The sequence below is a fragment of the Rhinoderma darwinii genome, chromosome 4, assembly GCF_050947455.1.
Source record: "Rhinoderma darwinii isolate aRhiDar2 chromosome 4, aRhiDar2.hap1, whole genome shotgun sequence".
Lineage (NCBI taxonomy): Eukaryota > Metazoa > Chordata > Amphibia > Anura > Rhinodermatidae > Rhinoderma > Rhinoderma darwinii.
The window spans coordinates 395,641,335-395,661,196 of NC_134690.1; the positions used below are offsets into that span (position 1 = coordinate 395,641,335).

General features: G+C 44.9%; 2 protein-coding genes across 3 annotated transcripts in view; one reads left to right on the plus strand and one right to left on the minus strand.

Moving 5' to 3' along the window:
• The window catches only part of TAF1A (TATA-box binding protein associated factor, RNA polymerase I subunit A), a 471,716-nt gene that overhangs the window by 243,916 nt on the left and 207,938 nt on the right, over positions 1-19,862 (minus strand). The gene's annotated exons all lie outside the window — the stretch shown is intronic.
• FAM177B (family with sequence similarity 177 member B) lies at positions 562-5,941 on the plus strand. Its single transcript, XM_075863763.1, has 5 exons — positions 562-652; positions 2,964-3,107; positions 3,995-4,061; positions 4,623-4,720; positions 5,756-5,941. Exons 1-5 carry the CDS (start codon positions 584-586, stop codon positions 5,939-5,941), a joined length of 564 nt encoding a protein of 187 aa, XP_075719878.1. The 5' UTR covers positions 562-583.

The window sequence follows — 19,862 nt, forward strand, 5'->3', positions numbered from 1 at the left end:
CATAGACTTGAGTCTATTGTGGGATCCATGAAAACGGAAGAAAATAGGACATGTTCGATTTTTCAACGGACCCTTCACACGATCCGTTGAAACAATGGCTGTGTGAACGGCCCCAATGAAATACATGCGTGGGTCTGACGGCCTTTGTTTTAACGGCCGTCACACGGACGAGTGAATAAGCCCTAACAGTGAGGTGCTGGCCATAACATACAGCCAACACCTGCTGAGTATGGAGCGGCCTCAGCACGTGACCATCCTCTATTTCTGGGGAATCTATCATTTATGCCAGTGGGATGTAGCATTTTTCAGTCGTTGTCAATGTACCTGTGTGGACCTGGCCCTTTAAAAGGACACAACCAAGTTCTGCACCCTGTGTGTCTCCACTAGGCTAAGCTTAATAACTTGTATTCTAGTCTTGTCATATTTACCAAGCAGCAGCCTAGTCCTGGGCTAATAGAATCCTGTTCCCACCCCCCGGGAGGACGGCACAGGAACTATGTGACTTGTAAATCTTGCATCTTGATTTTCTTGTTTTTCAGAAAGGTGACAGGACATGGCAGAAGGGGACACGGCAGAAGGGGACATGGCAGAAGGGGACATGGCAGAAGGGGACATGGCAGAAGGGGACACGGCAGAAGGGGACATGGCACTGGTGAGTTAGACAGACCTCTATGTTATGTTAATAACTTGTGCAGAGTGAGGGGACATGTTATAGGCACATGGGTACAACGTGCACTTGTCATAAGAATGGTAATGCCACAATAGAGACGGGAGCTGGTTATCTTGAGTTACCCTCAGTAAATCTACACAGATATTTATTAGGGAACTGCTTAAATAAAAAATCCCATATAGACATTAAACTTTCCTGTGAAGAGATACGCTGGTGGTTGTTAAAAAAAAAAAGACATGAATCTGCTGATCGGAAACCTTTGGGAATTTGGATTCGCAAAACTGTCCTCGCTATTAGGCCGAGTCCCGATTTTTGGTCCCGATTTGCAGACGGAAAATACACAGCGGAGTACAGTATCAGCCATGTAGATGAGATTTGAACAAATCTTATTTACATGATGTGGAATATTCACGCACGAAAATTAAACTGCGTATTTTAAAATCTGCAGTACGTCAATTTCTGTTGCAGATTTTTAATGCGGATTTCACCCCTTTCAATGTAGAGGTGTGAAATCTGCAGCAAAATCTACATGTTAGACACGCAGACTCATTTTCCGTCCCGCGTGGACTTAAGGCCCTCTTACACCGGCCAATTATCGGGATAACTTTGTAAATAGGGCAACGATCAGCCGATGAACAACAAGCAAACGTTCGTTCATCGGCTGATCGTATCAAATCTGCAGCAGAAAATATAGTTGTCGGCAGCACATCTCCGTGTAAACAGGAAGACGCGCTGCCGACATAATAGAAATGTACGAGGACGAGCGATCGTAGTTCAATCGTTTATCCCTGTACATAACTGATAATAGCTTATTGTGAAAGGAGCAAATGAACGCGGAGCAAACGAACGCCGATCAACGGGCTGTCTCATCGATCGGCGCTCATTGTTACAGCCAACATGGACCGGACCGGTGTAAAAGGAACCTTAGGGTGGGCTCTGTAAACGAGCGCCGGTCAACGGGACAGTTCGTTGATCAGCGCTCGTTTGCGCCTTTTACAAGGAGCAATGATTGCTTGTGCGGGGACGAGCGCATACATTTTCATCATCTCGGCAGCACGTCTCCCTATCCACACAAGGAGATGTGCATGTGCTGCTGACAATTGACATTGGCCCGTGTAATAGGGCCTTTACGCAACAAATTTCTTGCAGGAATTTCTGCCACTGAAAATCAGTTCTATTCATCTGAATGGGTTTGTTTCTGCAGCGTGTGCATAGATTTCTGAAACAAATGTCTGCAACAATTATGCCACGTGTGCCCCCATAAAATCTCAAGCAATAAGTACTTAATGATTTTATGTAATATCGCAATGCAGAAAATTATGTGTAAAAAGTTCATTTGAAATGCAACGATATAGCCCCATAACCGGTTATAGCTGCCATATTACCGCTCTGTACAACTCATGTATGTGTATACTCAATCCTGGGCAGCGGTTTTCCTACAGGTGATTATAGATTTAGATCCTAGTGTCCCCATGATAAGGTTGAACTGTCAGTAAAGTGACAGGAGGTGTTGTAATAGGGATAGAGCAGAGGAGTTACAAGCACTGATAACATTCTTACAATTCTCAACACTCGTTAGTTCTCCTTTAGTTGGTAACCGTCTATTGTAAATTGAATACTCATCCCATTGGGGGTTAATTCTGCTTATCTGATCATTAATTGTTTGTCTTGTTTGGGTGTTCAATGAGGTTTTTTTTTATCCCCGGACAGATAAGTTAAGCTGAGTTCACACATTGTATAAATACTGCGGTTTTTCCGCAATGGAATTCGTGAAACATCATCCAAGGAGGTCGGCCTGGATAATGTTAGAGGGCCGGCCTCCCGGGATGACCCTTCATCCCATGTGACCGCCGCTGCAGCAAATCAGTCTTCTGAGATGAAACGTCATCCCAAGGGGTCAGCCGGCTGGCTAGGTGCTGCAGTTTACCGCAGCGGACATTCCGGGCGAAAAACTGCTCCAGTTTGGTGCCCGGAATTCCCTGCGGCGCACAGGGCAGATACGCTGAATATCCACCATCACCCCATTCAATGTTCACTCCTCTGCTGATGTGCAGGTAATAGGGTTGGAATGTAATACACAAGAGATGGCAGCAGATCTCATACTGCCGGTTATATATCTAGGAACAATCTTGCTAATTTATGAAAACAAGTGCAAAAAAAAGAAAGATTGTGGCGCTGCCCATAGCTGCCATATGAAGGCCATGGACAACATCTGCCATCTCTTCTGCTCTAGATATCATGTAGGAGGACCAACATAATGTAACGGTTCTGAACATGTTCATCTTCTCTCCAGAAAGAAGTTGAACTTGGCGATAGTGAGAAGAGGGTTCCCAGAAAGATAATACACTTTGCAAGTGGAGAAACGATGGAGGAGTACAGTACAGAAGAGGAGAACGACGAAGAAGATCAGAGGATTGATTTTCATAATGTAGACACGGTATGAAGCTTTTTCGTATGGGGTGGAAGCCTGGTGAACATAATTAATAAAGAGGGTCCCCCATTCATAACTCTCATCTATTAGACAGAGTGGCTATAAAGAGCATCTCTCGCTCTGGAGGACCCAGGATGTTCACAATACATGGAAGCCCATTAGATGAACATTTGCTACCAGTTCCTCCAGATTATGGGTGTCCCAACATTGAGACACTCTCGGCTTATTATCAATTGACCCTTCTAACAAAAAATAATTGCGAAAGTGGAGAACCCCTTTATCCATGATAAATTTTTGCAATAGGAGATCAGCCATAAGTTTTAGCCCATACCACCATTCAGCTGGCTTGCCCACTCACTTAGTAAGTGACTTGTCCACATCCGGCACATCCCATCCTACAGATTAGATTTCGAAAGTAACTTCTTTATTGAAGATTAACACGTTTCATACCTAATATTAACTTTATGAATGAACCATCAGAAACCTCTGCAATAGTAGCTCAGCCATAAGAGCACATACCAACTTCCAGGTAGCTTGTCCACTCAGTGAGTGACGTACTCCATCCGCACACGTCCTGCGCTCCACCATTCAAAAACCACTAGAGTAAAGTTCATTTTCCGTTTCGCAGTACATGGTGACATGAAATGCTACAAATCGTCCCGCAATAAACAAGCCCTCATAAGGCTATATTGAAAGAAAAACAAAAAAGTTATTGCTTTTGGAAGGTGGGAAAAGAAAAAAATGAAAATATCAGAAAAATGGCTGCGGTGGGAAGGGGTTTACAGTGCAGATTTTATTCACTTTGACCAAAACAAGGTCACAGATTCAGCTGCGCCAGTCATTATACTATAATATCATCTTGCTCTTGAAGTCACTGTTGTGTTTGTTTACAGAAGCAGATGAGCTGGAGAACATATGTGCAGTTTTGGATTCTCCGAATAGCTACAACCGCCTTTTTTAGTAAGTTACAGCATGCTACATTTCTGGTATAAAAGTTATCATCAAGCTATGACGTTGACTGACAGGTGGCGAGTCTATGATCATAACAATTACATAAGGAAAATTATTTTATTTGTATAGATCCCATAGAAGACCAACATCCCAATTGGATTATTACTAATTGTCCTGTCTGTGGCCAGGTTAGAGCTTGTCTGGGTTACAAAACCAATTCCTAAATACTGTTAGGGAATTTTTGAGGTGCCCTTTTCAGAATCCACATCTGTTTGCCACACAGAATATCTCTCTCTGGATAACCTGGCACGTCCGGGCATTATGCACTCAGTCCACTGATTTCAATGGAAACTGTAACGCTTCATTTTCCCAGTAGTGGTCTTGTAGTACACAGCTTTTCCCAGCAGAGTACATCTGATAGCTGGGTGGTCTCAACATTGGGAGAAGATGCGATAATGCCTGTTCTATAAAATTCCATGAAAGTGTGGCTGTTTTTGGGTTTGCATTATTTTTAACATATCGATCATTTGAGAATGTATTTCTAGACTGCCTCGAATCTTCTCATTCCAGCTTGTGACTACCTCGGTGGGCAGCTGGCAACCCTGTTTGGTCTTAATGTTCCTAAATACCAGTATGCCATAGATGAATACCAAAGGGCACAGGAAGAGGTAAGAATATCAATGATTTTGGGTACAGTAACTAAGGCTGCCATTGGCCAATTTAGAGCGCAAGCCACAAAAAGGAAAAAATAGACAAAAGCAATACTTTTGATAAATGCTATTTCAATAAATAATGCACGTCGATGGAGCAGTGTGAGGGCTTGTTTGTTGCGGGGCAAGCTGTAGTTTTTATTGGTACCATTTTGAGGTACACATGGCTTTTTGATCACTTTTTATTCCATTTTTTGAGGGAAGCGAGATGACCAAAAAACAGCAGTGCTAGCATTGTGAATCTTTTTTTTTCCCTACAACATTGACCCAGTGGGTTAAATAATGTGGTATTTTACCAGTTCAAACTTTTACAGATGCGGCAATACCAATTAGTGAAACTTAGTTTTATGATTTATTTTTTAATTAAAAAAAATAAATAATAATAATTCTTCCCTAGAGGACTTTACCATGCAATGGTTAGATCACTCATGCAATAGTCTATTGCCTTTATCTAAAGGCTAACCCTTCAATATTCTTCCGGTAGCCATGACAACCAATCAGCACCTTGCGATTTTGTTGCGGGGGGGGGGGGGCGATCAGGAGCTTCCTCCCTCGGTGTAACTGCTCAGATGCTGTGGTCGATATATTAGGGTTTATTAAACAGTCGGGATCGGAGTTATCTACGATCCTGGCTGTTACCAGCTGTTTAAAACAACCAGCACCAGCCACATATAGCGCGGGCTGTTTCTGACCCTGCGCCATCATGGGTCATCTCACATCCCACGTAACTGTACGTCAGATGTTACTTAAGAGTTAAAATACTACTAGTGAATTGTGCAACTTACATTTATATATTAAGTTATTATCAGAACTACTCCCTGTGAGTGACCTGATAAAAACATTTGGGGATGATGGGGATTTCAAATTCTTCACACTTGCCCTGTGGGAAATGGCCCACCAGCATGGAGCACGTGGGGAGAGTTCTTCCCACATTATTTATATGGAGATCTGACCAAACGTTCGCTCTAAACTCAAATTCCACTTATCTCGTAGGACAGTGATGATGAAAATATCATTGAAAACGTGACGGAAATAGGAGACAAAAATTCTTCAAATGAAAGTTATCACCTACAGGTGCAGAGCATGGAATATGGAACCATTCAGGTCCCGGACAATATCCCGGAATCAGGGGATAAGTATGAAATGGACTCTGAGATCCTTCAACCAGACGCCAGATAATTGACTCGATCTTTATATTCTTGTATCACAAGCTGCTCCAATATCCTGAAAAGAATCCTGACAAAAGGAAACAAACTCCGAGAAGATTGGAGCTGGTCCCTTCATGGGTTTCTTCTGTACCAAGTCTTAAAAAAAGAGGAAAATTTGGACAGAGGAAAATTTAGACAGAGAAACCATTTCTACTGGGTAAAAATAAGGTGCCATTCAGCAGCACATGGAGTGGTATTGCTTTGTACATGAACCCTGAGCGTTTATCTACGGCCCGTGTTTTACTCTTAGGGTATGTTCACACACAGTATTTTCAGGCGTAATTCGGGCGTATTACGCCTCGAAATTACGCCTGAAAAAACGCCCTTATACGCCTACAAACATCTGCCCATTGCTTTCAATGGGAATTACGATGTTCTGTTCCCACTAGCCTTTGTTTTACGCGTCGCTGTCAAAATACAGCGCGTAAAATGACGCCTCGTCAAAAGAAGTGCAGGACACTTCTTGGGACGTTTTTGGAAGCGTTTTTCATTGACTCCAAAAACGGCCGTAAAAACGCTAGTTGTTAAAAAAACGTCTGAAAATCAGGAGCTGTTTTCGCCCGAAAACAACTCTGTATTTTCAGACGTTTTTGCTCACTGCGTGTGAACATACCCTTATACGTCTTAATTGCAGTTTTGTTTTATTTGCTTGTGTTTGATCACATATTGCTTGAGTTCACCACAGCAGGAGACGTTCAGTGGCTCTCCGCTCTGGTCGCCCCACCTAAATAGACATGACTAATTTGGATGCAGATTTTTAATGGGCATTTACATGGCACTGGAATTGTTGGGCGACTGTCCTGATAAGACAGGTAGAAGCAAGTCAGAGAATCCATTTTTGTTATTCATGCTTTATATGAGTTGTAAATTTTGAGTTTAGTTATAGTTTTATTAATTTAATAAACGTCAGGCTCAATGTTCTTAGAAACTGGTGTTCGTGTATGTTATGTAAAGTGGGCACAGTGGGTTTCGGCAGCTTCAGTATCTTTATTATGTTGCTCTATTAAAACTTTAGTCAAGATTTGCTAATCTGCTAATCCTCTAAAGGCATTTTTTTTTTTTTTTTAACTAAAACAATATTATAGCGTTTAGTGCAACTTTGTAATTGGTTTTTATTTAAAAATGTTTTTCTTTTTTGAGATACAGCTTCTATGTATGCTAGATACATAGAAGCTGTATCTCGTGCTGAAAGCCGAAGATGTGATCCATAACAGGTGTATCCTGCTGACCAGACAGATTCGGGGTTCTCGAAGCGAAAAAAGGCCAGTATTCTGCTCGACCAGTGAAACATCACTCCTATTTAAAACTTAGAAGCCTAGTATCCCCACCATAAAATTAAAGAGACAGAGAACATCAGGGGCAACCACAGAGCATAAAGGAAAATCAGAGTGAGGCTTCGTCGGGTAGCGTGAGTGACTTAAATAATAATATTTTAGTATTGATGTTAAATGGTGTGGAATAATTCTATCATAAGGCCCTGTTCAGTTATTTTTACGCTTTTTCCCGTAAAAAAATGCTCACGGGAAAAAGAAGCGCCATGCCCTATCTTGAAATCAAATGGAGACTGGAAAAAAAACGTTGCGTATAGCCGCAGCATTTTTTGGACGTATTTTATGGAAACGCTTGTGGTGCAAAACCACTTAAAAAAAACCGAGCTGATTTTTCCAGGCAGAGTTCTCTGCCTGCAAAAAACTCATGAACAGGGCCTAAGACTAACATTTATTCTACAGTTGGCTTGTTATTGGAGACTGATATAGTCAATACGCAGAAAAGTATTGCCCCACCCCCACTTAATCATTGAATTCAGGTGTTTCATTCAGTCCCAGCCACAGCTTTATAAAATCCAGCACTCGCCATGCAGTCGCATTTACAAACATTAGTGATAGAATGGGTCATTGTAAAGAGATCACAGAATTCCAGCATGGTAATGGGACGCCACCGGAGCAACAAGTCAGATTGTGAAATGTCTTCCCTCCCAGATATTCCATGATCAACTATGCTGCCAATGCCTATTCCTCCAATATTAAATTAATTTGCTCCGCTACCCCTAAACTATCTGCCGCCAATGATGACCTTGCCATCCATTTTGATGACTGCCGCCCATCATGATGACTTTGCCACTTGGAGTGACCCTGCCGACAATCATGATGACTGCCACTTGTAGCACTGCTGTAAATTTTACTGCATAGTCAACAGATCCAGCATTGTGAACATCTAGTAAGAAAATGCTAAATTAACGGATCACCAAACATGGGGGTTCCAGATCAAAATATTCCCAAACATGACTTCAAAGATTCTAGACAAGAGAAGAGAAAAGCTATCAATAAAGGATGCCATTGCTTTTGAGTTTTTTGACGATCAAATCTAAAAATGGTGAAATCCGTAAAGTGGATTGGTTGCTATATTCCTCCTCTACCGGCAACATTTTTTGCTTTATTTTTGTTTACTTTTTGGAGACCAGAAAGATAAATTTTCTACAGGCTACTGTGATTGAGAACATGGACGATTATCCTCCTCAGCAGCAGTCCTGGCCCGGCTGGAGGCGGTCTGGTCATTCTCCTGTCGCTCCGGTGAAGGAACTGCGGGAGCACGCGAGATCACGCTGTGCTGTGAATAAAGCTGGGCATGAATGGAGAGAAGTGTATGACGCTGATTGGTCAGCGTCATATACTTTTCTTTACAATGCCTACTTGCGTTTATTAGATTAGGTGGGAGATAGAGAAGTATTAAACCGGTGACAGAGCCTCTTTAATTGTGAATATGAAAAACAGAGACAATAATGGAAGTTTTGAGAAGGGTGGTTGAAACTTTAAAATTGCTTTTTTTCCTTCCTAATTTTCTGGCATCACTTGAGTATCTGTCGAAAATTTGATCCATTCCTTGCCCATTACTTAAAAACTTTTGCAAATCAGCGAAAAGGTCATATGTCCTACTTATCGTCTACGTTTATGAAGATATAATTGTGCTAATAAGTAGAAAATAACGCAATAACCGAAGAGGTAAAAAACGCAAAATATTTGAGTTCGATTATTGAGTCTGCGCGAGATTCAACCAATTCGGATCAACTAGCGCTAATTTTGAGATACGTTTCTACTGATAGAGGTTCCACAGAGCTTTATTTCTTTCCAAGTATCCGTTGGTCATAAAGGAAGGGAGATTGCCTTGGCAGTTCTGAATCAATTGAAAACTCCGAACATTGATGTCAGAAATGCACGTGGCCAGTCCTATGGAAATGCATCAAACATGTCGGGTAAATTTGAGGGCTTACAAGCTATTTTGAAAAGGGAATCCAGATTTATTGATTATTGTACGGACTTGTAGGGCACTTTTAGTAAATCAAGTTGGAAATAATACAGTCGAAAAAGCGGCTGAATTTTTCAATTTTTTTAAGTTGATGTACAATTTTTGCGGGATTAGAAATAGCATAGCCAGATATCCCATAGATATACCATAAATGTATGAGAAGATGTGTACGTCTGAGTTACGAACAGTGTAGCTCGCTGTGCTATCCTGTGGATATGCTATAAATGTATGAGATGTGAAAACACCTTTAATTATTCATATTTTATATATAATATACATGTTACATTTGGTCAGAGTAGCTCCTGGTGTCTCGGTGACCTCTAGAATAGGGTGTCCTTTTTTAAGACCCCTGGTTTAAACATGCTCACGTTTCATGGAGAGCAACCGGCCTAGCCAACACGGGGCGTAATGGGATCGTCATTTCTTTTGATCACAAAGAAAGCAAAGACGATCACAAAGAGAGCAAAGACGAACACACATTCATTACATGTCACCCACCATCTACGGGTTCAGAGCGAAGAATGATGGACATCAAATGTAAGTCACCGCTTTTAATGTTTAACTTTGTAGACTTTGTTTCTAATATCCCAAGCACTCAGGCTTCTATTTTGTGGGGCAGTTTTTAATACGTTGTACTAGCATTGTCAGGGAGGGCCCTGTGTTAGTTGCCGGCGTCGGGGGGGGGGGGGGGGGGGATCCACCATAAATAACAGCTCCATACTGCCGGCGGCCTTAATCTGGCCCTGTTGAAGGTGTAACAAAACCTTAATCTGGCCCTGTTGAAGGTGTAACGAAACCATGGTGTTAGGTGCGTGGCATTTCAAAACATCTAGTTGAAAGATTTTTATTGCCATTCCAGTTTTATGGATAACTTGAAAAAAAAAAACATAATAAAAAAACAGTGGAAGTAACAATTGTAGAACTAAAAAGAAGATTTTAAGTTATGATTGGGAAAGACTAGGAAAGTAGAATAAAAGGTTCAGACATCATCTGGCGTTCCTTTATCTTCTGTCATGATTCTTGTCACGATGACATCATCACCTATGGAGAGGAGGAGATTGACCCTCTAATAAAATGATCTCAAAACATCTTGTTGAAGTTCGGCTGGGATTAGAGGAAGTCCAAAGTAAGTGGAAATTGCTAAAATATATTATCAACGGCCATTATGTAGACATGTACTGGGAGGTCATCCTGACAAAAGAGCCGTATTCTACCGACTATAGGAATGTCTCATGCTTATATTACCAATATCAGCTGCACAGTGTGAACGAGGTTAATCTCAGGGATGCAATGTTCAAAGTTGTAAGAAGCAGAACAAGAGGAATCAGAGAGAAGCTGAACACTGCACACAGTAAGTTTTTTTTTAATTAGAACATTAAAAAATTTGGTAAAAAAAAATAATATTTGGCTCCTAAATTTTCCAGTTTAGCTGACAATGGCTTCTAGGTAATTTTTTTTATGCCTAACAAAAAAATAAAAAATAAAAATACTGCACAGGCCTTGCTAAACCTTTCCTCCCCGAGGCTGGGATCATTATGGGAAGAGCTCACCGCTTATTTATTGAGCTCTCCCAGGTGAGACCTAACACCCCAAGGCATGGACTGTCTGGATGGAGCGGGAGCCCACCGATCTCTCCCTCTACTCCAGCAGGGCCTATTCTGGGTTTTGTACTCAACCCAAATCTCAGAAAAATGCCATTCTCTGCTGTACACACCCAAGTTGCTTGAAATTCGCTTCTTTAGGCTGGGTTCACGGTTAAAATGCATTTACAGAAATATGGCGCAGACATTTTTTTTTTTAGCCCAGGAGGCATACGCGATGTTATGCTCTGATACAGACTCGAGGATGCCAGCGAGGATGAAATGCAGTTTGTGCTGACATAATCTTCATCTAGCGAGTCTAATGACCTGCCCAATACAAGTAAGGCGATATGAACGCCTGCTGACAATTATACACTCTAGGTTCTTAACTTCATCACAGCTTTGGAAATCCAAGTGGGGCCAATGGGTTTCGGAGAATTTGATCTTTGGAAATAATTATTTACCATTGATTATATAAATTCATTAGTTGAACAGACCAGTTTATATGCGGAGCAATTTCTCTTCTCGCAATCCCACGAGGAGCTATGCCAATTTTGGGATCTGTTACTATATATGGGCCTCATAAAAAAAAAACTACCATTAGGGAGTACTGCTCCTCTGATGTCCTATATAATACCTCCTTTACTGCACCATTATGAGCAGAAAAACGTTTGAGGCCATCCTCAAAGTCCTGCATTATACTGATAATACCCGCTCCCCCCCCCGCCACCACCCCATGATCCAAATTATGTCAGTTTATAAAAGTTCCGCCTGTCTTTGAACACTTTAATCTTAAATTCGCCTAAATTTATACCCCACAACAGGTTCCTGGTAAGTTTCAACGGTAGGCATCACTTTTGTCAGTGCCACCCGAACAAAAGGGCCCAGTATGGAATATAACTGTACAAGGTGTGTCAAAGTACCCCCGAGTACACACATTGTTTTACAATTTATAATGGAAAGAATTCCAAAATTACTCCCCCAGAGTGCCCCCTGATCTTGGGTGTCAACGGAAAAATTGTCTGGGAACTTGTACATCCACTACTTGGCCAGATATATCATGTCTACATAGACATCTTTTATAATAGCATTTCTCTCCAGAAGTGCCTTTTAGCAAGATCGACAGTGGCCTGTGGTACAATAAGAAAATATCAAAAGAGCCTCCCCAAAAGCCTGCTAGGTCCGGCAGTACCAAAAGGAAAGAGTAGAGCAAAAATATGCTGCTAGTCAAGACGTCCATATTTTGTGTAGCATTCATAAGGACAGCCGCATCCACGTTTCAGTTCGTGGCTCCAGCACCACAACTGCCGAGCCTGCCTGTGTACTGGATTATAACAGGTTCATGGGTGGGATGGATCTATCTGATCAGGTTATAAAGCCCCATAGTGCCATGTGGAAAAGTAAGACCTGGTATAAGAAGCTGGTAGTCCGCCCCACCCAAATGGAATTGTTAAGTCCCTTTTATTTAGCAACCCGGAAGGAGAGGGCACTTCTTCGCTGCTGAATAATCCCAGGCTAGCACTTTCCCTGGGAAACACCCCAGACTAAGAGGAAAGGAAGACCCCGGAAATGATGCGGGTGTGTTCAAAAAGAGGCATCAGAAGTGACACCATCCACCAAGACGAGGCGTGCCCCACAAAGCCAGGCCTATGCATCAATGAATGCTTTAAAATTTGCCGTACCTCCAGAGTTTTAGATTACTTTAATTATACACCCATTCATTTCACAAATTGACCTGTGGATAGGTCATCAGTTGGCCGTACCTGGACAACCCCATTAATGACCGCAAAATTATCATCTTTGAGAGCTGCCTGGATTTACTATGTGTAAACACATGAGAAAAACGGAGACATGCACTATTTGATGTAATTATGAAAAATATCAAATCTTTATTAATACAAAATATACTAGATAAAATCACATACTGAGGAGGATCCCATAAATACAGAGCTATACAAAGGCTAGACTATCAGTATCAAAGTTACATGCAAGACAGCGGTGTATTCCCCGTCAGCAAAAATTGGGTACAAGCTGAAGTTAGCCATTTATAATTTACATCCACATAAGGAGAATGGCAGTCAATGGTTTCAGTATCAAGGCAGCACACTTGCGCTGCTATAGTTTAGTGTCCGATAAGACAGACAAATATAAGCAATACGTGACATGAAGAGGTGAATTGCACCATTACTTCAAAGAACCAGATACAATTCATCCTATTGATATAGCTTACCCATATGCACTGAGATGTAACGTGAGCCCAGGTATAGCGCCCCGACACGCGTTTCGCGTTTAATCGCTTTCTCAAGGGGTACTGAAAATAATGTTCAAGTGTGTGTCTTTTAAACAACGCTAAGGATGTCATGTGATGACAGTTTGGCCAATAACCATCCTGGTCAACGGCGCGTGCGCGAGATCAAACGGGATATCACGAGACAGCCACCCTAAGTCGTCCGGGCACTAACTGCGCAAGCGCCACCAAGGAGATGGAGCATGCGCACATGGGAACGTGATATATGTACTGTTAAATCAAAAAAATTTCAGAGAGATAATAATGACCTACAACAGAATCGAATATACAGATGGCGAAAAATTAGAACACACTCTGTATCCCGCTTAAGATCTGGATCTGTATCCTCTCAAACCTCGAATGAAGAACAACTGAGAATTAGGAGACCAGGGGAAGCCACTGGAAATAACTATGAACAAACATTCCCACGTAGGAATAGGGAGAGACAGGTGGCAAAATGTAAAACTAAACCACCATATCAGCAAGGAAAAAAATCCAAGAACTCTCTGGAGGTAATTAATTTGTCCTCACATACTCTTACAGATATACAACTTGAAATCTTGAATAAGGGTTTAACTTTTTCCCCAAGTAACCAATTTGACTTCTTCACAGCAAAATTGCAAAAACGAGACAAAATGACAATCTGACGGCAGCCCAACGTGGTGTCCTAAGGGAGTCAGTCTTATGATGACGTGGTCTTTAAGGCCGCAGACAAGGGCGGGAATGTCGTGGTCTGGCCATAAACAAAATATGAAAAAGAGGCTTTTCGCCAATTGAGAGATAAAGAAACCCACAATTAATTAATGTATAATCCCATTAGTACCTTTTCAATGGAATTACATAAGATTTTAAATGTAGCACATGATCAGGGAATAATTCCTAAGAATGTCCTTCACGGCCTGATAGTTAATTACCCAAAAATTCCCACAATATACTTTCTCCCTAAAGTACATAAAAACGTATTAGATCTCCCAGGTCGCCCGATTGTGTCAGGAATAGGTGGGTTATGTGATCCAATCTGTCGATTTATCGACCACTATTTGAAACCACTTGTCGAATGCCTACCTTCTTTTGTAAAGAACACAACTGACGTGTTAACTAGAGTAGATGGGGTTAGTCTTGACCCTGACGTTATTCTAGTCACAGCAGATGTAGAAACTCTCTACACCTGTATCCGCCACAAGGATGGGATTGATGCCGGTTCGCATCTTCCTGGGGATGAGCAACTGGGACAGCCAAATCAGTAAGCCCAACGTAATGTAGGCGCAGCCGTAATGAAGGGAGCGCATGACTAGGTGTTTGGGGTTTTAGGCTACCACGTTTGAGGCTATTTTATAGAGATTAGAGGGTTAAGTGAAAGGGGCATGGGGCAAATGTATCTATATGTGGTGGGTGGAGTGTAATGTATATAAGTCCATAGGCAGCCCTCGTTCCCGCTGGACAACAGGAGAAAATAATTGTCCTGTTACTATAACTGTAAAAAAAAACAAAAAAAAAAAACAACAGCTTTACACTTACCTGTAATGGATGCGGCGATGGAGCTCACGATGGCCAGGATGAGGCGATGCAGCACGGTGCTGGCTGGCTTGATCAGCTGTTTGCCGGGGCTCTTCCTCCGGTTCCAGCGGCTGGAGTGGAGAGCGAGGGACGCAGCAGGGGCCTCCGGAGAGGCCTTCCCCAGAGGTAACGCCTCAGTTCGTCGGCGCCGAGGGAGCCTCTCCAGGGACCCTCCTCCTCCTGCTGGTCCGGAGCTGCATCCTGGCGACGGTCCGCGGAGGTCTGGGAGGAATCCCATTAGGCGGGCGAGACTGGAGGTGACAGGAGGGGGGGGGCCGCGGCGGCCATCTTCCCCCTTCCTGTCTTCAACAACAAGACCGGAAGTGGAGGCGGGACCGGATGCGCGCGCAAGACTGGATATGCGCGCGCAAGACCGGATGTGCGCGCAGGACCGGAAGTGACGGCTTTCTCCGGCGCCGATGTTCCAGGTGCCGGAGGGGCTCTGCTAAAAGACGTCCGGACACCAGGCCCGACCCGCAGGAAGAGGCGGGCGGGCTCCAGATGGGGAGCGAGATCGCCTCCTGCCGGAGCAGGGAGGCGTGCGGCGGCAGCGACCGGAAGTACCCGGGCAGCTTCTGGGAGTGACGCCGGGCCCCATCCGGACGGGGGGGGGGGGCAGCGGTCAGCTGTCCATGCAGCACCAGGAAGGAGGTTCATTTTTGACAGCCCTGCAGAAGGTCTGGGACGGCAGGGCTGTCATTCTGATTATGACACGCCCGCAGCGGGTGGCAGGACCGGGGACGGGCTGCGTTCCGCTGGGCCTAGGACGTCAGCTACTGGAAGTTCGGGGAGCTACGGGGAGAGTGGGGTGCAGGAGCACCACTCCCCAGGACCGTCAAGACCGATGCCGTGCTCATCCGGAGTGGTGGACGCGTCCGCTGGGAGGTCACCTCAGGGACGGCCGGGTGAGTCTACCACGGATGTGGTGCCAGGGATGTGTGGGGGGAATGTTGTCTATGTCACAAATGCATTTATTGTTTAGAGGGATGCAGGAATATTTTGCGAGAGTTTTGCCTGGTGTAGAGCAGTCGCCAGCGAGGGTATGGGGCGCTGCTAGCAAGGCGAGTGCTAGTGCGGCAGGGAGTGCAATTGCTAGCGAGGCGAGTTCTAGTGCAGCTGCGGCAGGGATTGCGGTTGTTAGTGAAGTGGCGCCGGTTGTGGGTGCTGTAGTGGCGGTGGAAAAAGTGGTTGATGCGGCGGCTAGTACAGCTAAGAAAGTGGGAGGATGTGCGTCTGGCTGACGCTGCAAAAGGGGAAGTATATGTGTGTTTTGAGGGCCCGCTGGGGGCGCATTTGAAGGTTGAGATTAGGGAAAAGATCTGGAAAGATGAATATGTGGAGATTTTTTCTTTATTGCCTTTGGAGAAGTTTAATTTGGACCGGTGGAAACCGGATGAAAGTAAGGAGGAGGAGCGGCGGGGTTATCGCTTGATTCCTCTGACTTTTGCGAATTGGCTGCAGGGTCAGCAGCGGGTCGGTTAGGTTCCTCAGGAAAGGGGTGTTGCTGGCAGTATAATGAGGGGCATTGCAAGTTTGGCCCAGACTGCAGATATAAGCACGAGTGCTCCGGTTGCGGAAGCGCCCATGGTTTGTCCAGATGCTTCAAGAAGCATAAGGGCAGGCAGGGAGATGCTGAGCAGAAGAGGGGCGGCGCCGGTGAGGGTGGAAAGGATGCTCCCGTTTTTAAGGGGGTATCCAAATAAGAAAGTGGCAGAGTTGTTGTTTTTAGGTTTTACAGATGGTTTTCGGATTCCTTGTACGTCGGCTCGACGTGATGGGGTAGTCCGTAATTTGTCGTCTGCTTTGGCGCGGCCTGATCTGGTTACGGATAAGCTGCTGAAGGAGGTGGCTTTGGGCCGCATGGCGGGTCCGTTTGCCTCCTCGCATGTTCCTAGTTTACGGGTTTCCCCGTTAGGTTTGGTTCCTAAAAAGGAGGTGAATAAATTCCGCCTTATTCATCACTTGTCTTATCCGGAAGGCGAGTCGGTAAATGACGGCATTGATTCGGCCTTGTGCGCGGTCAGTTACACTTCCTTTGATGTGGCGGTTGTTTGGGTTCGCAAGTACGGGAAGGGCTCACTGTTAGCGAAAACTGACATTGAGGCCGCTTTTCGTTTATTGCCGGTGCATCCGGATAGTTTTTGTTTGCTGGGATGTTATTGGCAGGAGGAATATTTTGTAGATTGTTGCCTCCCGATGGGCTGCTCCATTTTATGCGCTTATTTTGAGATGTTTAGCACGTTTTTGGAGTGGGTGGTCCGTCGGGAGGCGCAGGTGCAATCTGCCCTGCATTATCTGGATGATTTCCTGTTTATCGTGCCGCCGGGTACCTATGTGTGTGCAGGATTGCTACATACTATGGAGCGAGTGGCAAAGGATTTTGGGGTACCTCTGGCGCCTGACAAAACTGAGGGACCCACGACGGTCATTAAGTTTTTGGGGATCATGATTGATTCAGATAACATGGAGTGTCGCTTGGCTGATGATAAGTTGCTGGAGCTGAGAGAGTTGGTGGCGAGTGCGCTGCGCAGGAAGAAGATCCAGTTGCGGGACTTGCAATCCTTGTTGGGTCATTTGAATTTCGCTTGTAGGATTATGCCCATGGGGCGGGTGTTTTGCAGGCGATTGGCAAGTGCTACCGCAGGGGTTCATTCTCCCCATCATTTTATTAGGCTGTCGGCGGAGTTGAAAGCTGATTTGTTGGTGTGGGGGGAGTTTTTGCAGAGCTACAATGGGCGGTCGGTGCTCATGTATCAGCCGGTGTCTAGTGTGGATTTGGAGCTGTATACTGATGCATCAGGTGCATGTGGATTTGGGGCTTTTTTCCAGGGGCAGTGATGTGCAGGAGTTTGGCCAAATGCATGGCATGAATGCGGTTTCGTCAGAAACTTGGCTCTGCTGGAACTGTTCCCGAATGTGGTGGCTGCGGAGTTGTGGGGGGATTGTCTGCGGGACCGGAGAGTTCGTTTTGTATGTGACAATCTGGGTGTAGTTCAGGCCGTTAATGCGCAGACGGCTAATTCTCCACCAGTCGTGCGACTATTGCGACATTTAGTTTTGAGAGGTTTGATGTTGAATGCGCATTTTGTGGCAGTGCATATTCCTGGGGTGCTTAATTCTGTGGCTGATTCCCTTTCTCGTCAACAGTGGGACAGGTTTCGTCTGCTGGCGCCGGGGGCGGAGTCTCATGGCCTGCCTTGTCCAGAGCATCTGTGGAAGGTGGTGTGACAATGCCGATGTCGCTAGTGGAAAGGTCTGTTAGTGCGGTTACGTGGCAGAGGTACAGTGCGGTATGGCAGGTATGGGAGGCTTTGTTAGAAAATGCGCAGGCAGGTATTTCAGATCGGTCGGCGTGTTTGTTGTATTATATAGGAAATGCGTACAGTGAGGGGGCGTCTGCAGCAGCGGTTGCTCTGAGTTTGTCGGCCTTGGCGTTTTGGTTCAAGAAAAATGGTGAAGAGTACGTGACTAAGTCCTTTTTGGTTCGGCAGGCAATGAAGGGTTTCAGGAGGGGCTCCGCAGTTAGGGACCATAGGAAGCCGGTGTCATTTGAGATTTTGGTAGCAATTTGTGATTTATTGCGGGATGTTTGTGTTTCGGCGTTTGAAGCGCGGTTATTTACACTGGCCTTTTCTTTGGCGTTCTCTGGGGCATTCCGGATATCGGAGTTGGTGTCGGCCAGTAAGAGTGTGGCAGGGGGTTTATTGTACGCGGACGTTGAATTGGATGGCTCCTGCCTATCTTGTTTGCTTCGTAGATCAAAGACAGATCAGGAGGGGAGAGGTTTTGTGGTGCGTTTGTATGAGTTACCAGGGTCGCGGGTGTGCCCGGTTCACTGTTTTCGGGAGTTTGTTGCAGTGAGGCCTGAGGGGCCGGCATCCTTGTTGGTTCATTCAGATGGTTTGTCTTTGTCAAAATTCCAGTTTTCACAGGTGTTCAAAAAATGTATCCTGTTGTCTGGCAGAGGTGGAGCAGGTTTTAGCTCTCACTCTTTTAGAATTGGCGCAGCTACGGAAGCAGCTCGGTGGGGTTTATCCCTGGCAATGGTTAAGAAGATCGGTAGTTGGGAGTCAGACCGATATAGGTTGTATGTGCGGCCTCACTTGCTTTGAGGCGGTGGTGATAAGATGTGCTGGAGGTGGATATGGAGTTGTTACATTGCTGTCTTGTGTTGTTTTAGGTGCAGGTCCTTGCTTGATATGGATCATTGGGCACTCCTACATGCACTGGGGAGGTGTGCATGCTGATGTTCGTCCGGCTGGACGGCAGTTGGGCCTGGATCATTCAGAGGTTCAGGTCAGATGGTTGGGTCTGCGGGGCATGCTGTGGTGTAGATTGTTGCCAGAGCTCCAGTTTTATGCAGGTTTGGACAGGGCGCCAGATATTCTGGTGGTGCACCTTGGTGGCAACGATTTACGCATACGGTCGTCCAGGGATTTGGTGCGGGATGTAAAGATAGATCTATTGCGGTTGTGGTCGTCTTTTCCGGTATTGCTGATCGTCTGGTCGGATATTGTGGCTCGCAAGGTGTGGCGCCAGGCCCGTTCAGTTCATAGTCTAAATAAAGCGAGAGCGAAGGTGAACAAGGTGGTTGGCAGATTTGTGGCACGCAATGGTGGTGTTGTGGTGCGGCATAAAGAGTTGGAGAGCAGAGAGGTCGGTTTCCTTAGGGAGGATGGCGTTCATTTGAACGAGGTGGGTCTAGATATGTGGACCCTGGACATCAAGGAAGGCATGGAGAAAGCCCTGCAGTTGTGGAGGGACAATCATGTGTAAGGGGTCACACATGATTGTCGTGGCGGTAGGAGGGGTCTTTGGAGGCACGTAATGGCAAGAAGGAGAATCAACAATGGAGATTGTTGAAAGAGAACTCGGGGCGTTTAACCCTGGATAGTATTGGAGGGGCTGGGGAGTGGTTACCCAGCTGATATTGCATATATTCCTGATGGGCAGGGTCCCCAGGAAGGGAGAGAGAGGTCTTGGAGGTGGGTGGTGCCCTCGGGTCAGGTGCAGCACGGCTGTAGGGCAATAAGTCCAGACCTAACAAGGAAAGGATGGAGTTTTTTATTTAATGCCTGAAGTGCCTTCAAGGATCCTTTATCTGGAGAATGTTGGAAATAGAGCAGGATGTTTATTATGGAGTGTTTATGATGTTTTATGGTTAT